The following is a 6,655-nucleotide window of genomic DNA, read 5'->3' as shown; positions in this document are numbered from 1 at the left end:
ATATATACATATATATATACATACATACATATATTTATATAATTGTATAAAGTAAAAAAATAAAAATTTAATACTTAAAAGTTATTAGTTTACTTAAAATACTAAATAAATTTTATATCATGTTTAGTTTAGGCTCCTAAAGTTTAGAGGAGTCAACGTCAAGACAAATCTAATAGTTAATAAATCGGCAATCGAGGTGAGTACTCGTACTTTTAATTTATAATAATAATTTATTTCTTCTCAACTATTTTGTAGTCAATAAACTTTAACATGCTTTATTCTGATTGAGATATTCTTTTCTTATCGCTCATATTATTAAGAATGTTTGTAGTTACTATCATGCATGGTCGTACGCTTTCTAAAGTATGCTAAATTGAATGCGATGAATACATGAATAATATGTTTACATTGACTGCTTGTATGTGCATGATTGACTATGATGAAGTCACATCTTGATGGTAATAATGGAGAAATACTAAGATACACGTGCACGTATATGAAAAAATATATTAATATTGATGTCTTAATGGACACAATTTTTATATGATACTCTTGTGACAATTGTATATATATAGTGTGATATTGATATACTAAGGTTGTTTATATAACATCAAATGTTTTTATTTATTTAAGAAAATATAATAAAAAACTTGACTAACATGTATATTGCTTACATTTCTTTGGTATTATTGTGATTTATGAGTATGCGTATTCACAGACTTATTTAGCTCATAGTTATTTTAAACTAATTTTTCAGGTTAATTGAGTGATTAACCATGAACATTAGAAGAGATCGACATATCAGCTTCCTTATGTGTGAGTCTCCACAATTTCCTTGACCAAAGCTCACTGCAGCCATGAAGCGGGAGTTGGATTTCATTCCTTGACCAGTATTGATTTTTCCTCTTTCATAAGTCAGGCTCACCCTATAATCAACTCGCTCATCCCCAAAGGTTGTTGAATCTCCTTCTGCTTAGAAGGTCATTGCAACAAAAGGCACTAGCATGGTTAGAAGTAGGCCTCCGCTGGGATCCCACCTATGGTGATTCCCTAATCCAAGCTAAAATCTTTCAAATCAATCTTCTCTAGCCATGAATCTCATGTTATCACATTATGTCTGCTGCAGCTCATTCCAAACCTCCAAATGTCGTGCAATTCCCTCCCAATCCTGCCACTCGAATCCGCTCTCGACTCCTTGGCTTGATCCCGCCCGCTTCCAATTGTTCAAGCTGCCTAGATGTCACATTATTCCTTTCAAGTGTTGTCGCTCGAGTTAGCTTTCAATTCCTTTACTTGATCTAGTGACTCCAAATCCGCCTAAAGAAGGGATGCCACACTGATGCCGCACAAATGCTTCAAATTGTTGTCATTTGCATTAGCTCAAACATTGTCGCTCAATCCCGCAGTGGGTGGCAGCGGGTTTGCATGAAACTCTACGACTTTCTTAATCATATTTTCCAAGACAATGAATCTTCCCTCCATGGCCAAGAAACGCTCTTCCATATCAGATCTCATTTGTCTCACCTCTACTAATTTCTCCTCCAAAGCACATACTTTCTTCGCTACCATTTCCCATGACAAATTTTTAACACGAAGGCGGAAATCTTGTACTTTGCGATCCTGTCATTGGCTGCCTAGCTAACTTGAATTGAGATTGTATCACTAGGTTTGATCAAGAAGGAAATGTGCGTCTACAAACTCGCGAATGGAAGGGAAGGATGATGCTCAATTGGTTCGATTTTGGTATGCAAACATTTTGTACGCCACAATCTAGTCATTGACTCCTCAGCTAGCTCACGACTATATTGCAAGGTTCGGTCAGGCGTTGCAGAACTATTTTACACCGCGATCTCGATTGTGAGGTCGGCACAAAACTCTTGTACGCCGCAATCTTGTCTTTGACTTCTCAACTAGCTTGTGACTGTATCACGAGGTTTGGTGATGCAAAATTCTTGTATGTCGTGATCCCAATCACGGGTTTCGGCCACGAAGATGCGGAAGAACTCTTGAATGCCGTGATTCGTCGTTGGCTTCCCAAAAATTTTAAGTGCTTTGATACTTTCTTTGATAGGAACGAGACAAACTTTCACATAAATTAGGGCAGAAATAATAGCTTTTATTCCACCGGTACCAAAACAAAAAAATGCAATCTCGAATACATAAAAACATAAATACCAACAATTCGAGAGGTAGGTGACCTCTCGCAAACTTTATCACCGAAGGCTCAAGATAACAATCACAAACACAACCTAACCCAAAACATATTAATCCCTATTTATGCCCCATAAAAATAACTAAAAAATGATTAAATTGCCCTTTTAGTCTTATGCTTAATATAAGTATTCAAACTATTTTGGCAAGCTCGACGTCGACTTAGTGAAGCACGATACGGAAAGTGCCGCAGGCCTTGGTCTAACAGAGTATCAATGATAAAACCTACAAGATTGATTTACTAGGAGATTACAATATTTCTGCTACATTTCATGTCCCTAGCTTATCATCGTAATGAGGATATGGGTTCTTCAACTGAAAAAAATGAAGCCTCTCCTACTTGGGAAGAGCGACATGAGAGCGGTTGCGATCCCACAATCCTATGCGGGATTGCAAATCGAGATGGAATCCCATCCCATTCCAAAATGAAGCTGGAAAATCTTGCCAGCACACTGTCGCCAAGCCTATGAGCACCTTTTTCTAATATATGAAAGAGAATATGGTAATTTTGAGAGGTAACTATTTATATGTTGTTATTTTTCTAGTTTTGGACTTTTTCTTTGATTTATATAATTGGAAATTTTCTTCTCTAATTTTTCTACCCTAAAGAGTGTTGTATCCTCCTTTCGTAAGTGATGTGTATGTAGCTTGTTTAGAAATAGGTGGTGGATCTCCGTTGGCAGCAACACATCACTGAAACCGCCATTTCTTTGTTCTCCCTGCTGTTTTAAGCCCAGACAACAGCCAACTTTCTTCAATCCCTTTCCAAACTCCGTCTACCTCACATATTCTCTCTCCGTCGCTGTCCCGCCATCTCCCCATTAAATCCGATCTTTAAACAACTTCTAAAACTCAGAATGGAGTCACTTCGTCAAACCTATACTTGAGTGCAAACATCATCTCAGTTCATTTACTCTATTTAACCAGAACCCAAAGTTTAAAACACTGCCAATAGCAGTTACAGACATGGAATCCTCCCATCACAGAGAAGTGCATATCCGGTTTCCTAAAATATACAGCTTGAAGGATATATGATAAATGCATTTTAAAAAATTAAGCATAAAAAGAAAGCCAACTTACAGTTCTTCACGGCGATGTACAAACTGAAGTAAAATTGACTTTTTTTCAAACTTTGGAACCTTATATGCAACAAGCTGCTCATCCTTGATATTAGATAGTGGAATCATCGGGTCTTCGACAAACTGATGGATCTTATGATCCCGAATCTGTAATTAAAGTTACAAAAAAGTTAAGTGTTCACAATAAGTTTCAAGCAGTAACTAACCTCTAAATAATCCAGTGCTAGCCTCCTACAAACCTCAGCAAGAATAAGTTTTTCTCCACCCTTCATCGAGCACGCATTACTGAGAACTTGTATGAGGTCTTTGCAGCGCCCCTGCTTGGGAACATTTACAGTACACGGGGTTGGAGGTGCGCTACCATCACTAGTAAAAACCACAATAGTCATGGAGTTGGAAGACGGTGATTGGAGAGGCAGCGAAAGGTACATGAATGGATCAAAGGTGACTGAAACTTTAAGACACACGGGGCACACTAAAGTGGACTTGTATTGACCCTGTCAAATATTCATTACTTAGAATGATAAAATGATGATAATAATGATAATAATGATCACGCGACTCTCTTCAGTAAGTGACAACCATTATCTAATAGTACAAAACATACAAAGAAACATATAAAATCAATAGTCAAAAGGGGCAAGAAAACTCACTCATATAAGCTCCAAAGACATATATATACCTGCATATTGTGCTGTATGCATCTATATAGTATTATATTACCACACACACACACACACACACACACACACACACAATATTTCTCATAAAAAATATAATAAGCAAATTAAAATTTTATTAAAATACTCTTAAATATTTCTAGCTGTATATTTTTATTATATATATATATATATATATTTATTATTTTTTTTCAGACATGCATACATACATCGAAAAAGTCAATTGACAATATTAATTTTGTGTTTCTACATTCAAATCCATGATAATGATTATTGGTGATGACTTAAAATCTAAGAACAATTTGATTTAATTTGACAATTTTCTATGAAGAATTGATCCTTGTTCAAACTTAATGAAGTGAACAGGTACTTCTTACATGTAATTTTTTAAAATGAACTCTATCAAAACTGATTTAGATGCCTTTTTATACAAGCTCAAAAATTTTTATTTATATCGAGCACAACTACTTTATATATGCTAAAAAAAATTTATAGTCGATGTTGCATGATTAAAAAAATAAAGTGAAAAAATCATGTGGAAAAATGACTTTATACTCTTAAAAGAGAAGTTCTCCATCATATATTGTTGTGTATGGCAAGCATGTTTATATTTTCTTTCTACATAGAATAAAGGGTTTACACAATCTATAAATTTTGACAAAATATTGTAGCATGTAAATAATTATTTGATATTCCACCTTACAAAAATCTATGGATCAAGACATCTACTTTAAGGAGATCAACCGATCCATCTCACCTTTCTTCTAATGAAAAAAGATGAGCGAGTCCATCGTAAATAATGTTTCATGTATCCTGCAATATTGCAATGCAAGTTTATCTGTAGTAACATACTTACATCAAAATCAAGCTTAAACATTAGTGAAACACGTGTCACATAAATAATTGTGTTTTTCCCAAGATGCAGCAGGTCTTTATAATAAAAAAAAAATAAGATAAGCTAGAATGAGTGATCAGTTGTACAGTATAACCATTTCAAAAGACTGTCTAAAGCCATATACTTGAGTAGAATATTTTTTTCCCTTTTCCCATCAGCATCCCTACAGCTATACATCAATGAAGGATGAAGGATACACAAGTTCAATGCCTAATTCAGTCATTCCAAGAGAACACCAATAAAAAAGCTACTAGAGTTGTCATATATGCATTAATACAAAAGATTTCAGTTCCTTTTTTAAAAGTCACAGAAAACCAAACTGCAAACAGCTAATCGTTTGGACAATCAATAAAAGTCAAACCTCTCGCCTTTGAATCCACCTCAACATGTACATGAAGGGACCTAAGCGCATTTTTTTATGTAATGGATAGGTTTCTTTTATCTATATTTTCACTGATGTTTGGAACAGAGTTTATCTATATCTAAGAATGAGATTTCCTATGAGCGCAAGCCTGCATAATTTTTTATCCCTCTCAGTTGCAAACAATTAACGAGGTTGTTTAGGTTCAAAATTTAGGCATAAATTTATTGATTGGGTTTGAATTCAATCCATGGAGAATGCATTGCTGATGGAGGTGTATATGATCATTATCCTATGGCATAATCATTTCATGTATACCTTTGAATCCAATCTACGAACATGTTAACCTCATTTTGAGGTCATTATTCTTTTCCTTAGGATCCTAGCTAGGATCTAGCTCTATTCCTATTGACTATCTTAGAAAACTAGTATTGGAACCCATTCCCTTAGAAATTCTAGCCACTTCCTATTCTCTTGTGATGTCTCGCATTGATGATCTCAAAATCATCGTCGTATGGTCGAGTGGTTAAGGACTATCATGTGGAGACTCAAGGAGAAGTTCCCAATAGGATCTCAAGCCCTAAGTAAACTTCTTCAGGACTTTATCACATATACACACACAAAATGCACAAAATTCACTAAGTTGCACAAGATCGAACTAGAATTGAGCTTAAAGGATGGGTGAAAATACGAACTTCTCTGGACGACCTCCAGTGACGAAATGGACTACTCCGGCGCGTCCGGGACATCGATCCTAGCTAGGGCTAGCTAGGGAGGACACCCATATTGCCATAATTCTGCACACAAGCAAATTGCACGCAAATCGATGAACTTCTCTGAGCAACCTCAGATGACTAAACGGACTGCGCCGGTGCGTCCGGAACATAGATTTTACTTAAGAAAGCATCTATATTGCTTGGGTTCCTTGTAAGTAAGAAATGCACGAATTATTATTTGAATTCGACACGATTATAGAAAAATAGTCAAATGACCTCGGATGACGAAACAGACTGCGCCGACAAGTCCGGAGCGTCAATTTTACCCAAGAAAGATACTCATTTTGCTAGGGTTCCGAACACGAATAAATCACATGCTAATTAATATAATTAAATAATATAATACAATAAAATAAAATAAAATAATAAAAATAAAAGAGAGATTTATTTTAAACCTTATTTCACCTAAACCGCGCTAGCCTCCCTCCCTTCTTCCCAGTCACGGTTTGATCGAAGTCTGCTCGCCCCCCTTGTGCCTTAGCTCCCGCGATCGACCACACCCAAGGCTGCCCGAGATAACCTATAACTCCTGTGTCTCCTCTGTCATTCGCGAACAGGCTCACCCTCGTCTACACGAGATGGCTCACCCTCCTTTTCCCTCACTCGTGTCTCGCCCTCTCGATCCCCGCTCGACCAAGCGGCTCTCCAACGGC

At 36.3% G+C, this 6,655-nt stretch overlaps 1 protein-coding gene across 3 annotated transcripts in view; it reads right to left on the bottom strand.

Annotated features, from left to right (window-relative positions):
• The window catches only part of LOC110021029 (ubiquitin carboxyl-terminal hydrolase 5), a 131,501-nt gene that overhangs the window by 39,122 nt on the left and 85,724 nt on the right, over positions 1–6,655 (bottom strand). For all 3 annotated transcript variants that reach the window (XM_020719349.1, XM_020719350.1, XM_020719351.1), the window contains 2 exons: positions 3,530–3,787; positions 3,292–3,437 (listed from right to left, as the gene is read on the bottom strand). In XM_020719349.1, the coding sequence (XP_020575008.1) occupies positions 3,292–3,437; positions 3,530–3,787 (404 nt within the window). The remainder of the gene's footprint in view (positions 1–3,291; positions 3,438–3,529; positions 3,788–6,655) is intronic.

This window comes from Phalaenopsis equestris, unplaced genomic scaffold, assembly GCF_001263595.1.
Source record: "Phalaenopsis equestris unplaced genomic scaffold, ASM126359v1 Scaffold000117, whole genome shotgun sequence".
Classification (NCBI taxonomy): Eukaryota; Viridiplantae; Streptophyta; class Magnoliopsida; order Asparagales; family Orchidaceae; genus Phalaenopsis; species Phalaenopsis equestris.
This window is presented reverse-complemented; position numbering and strand designations above follow the sequence as displayed.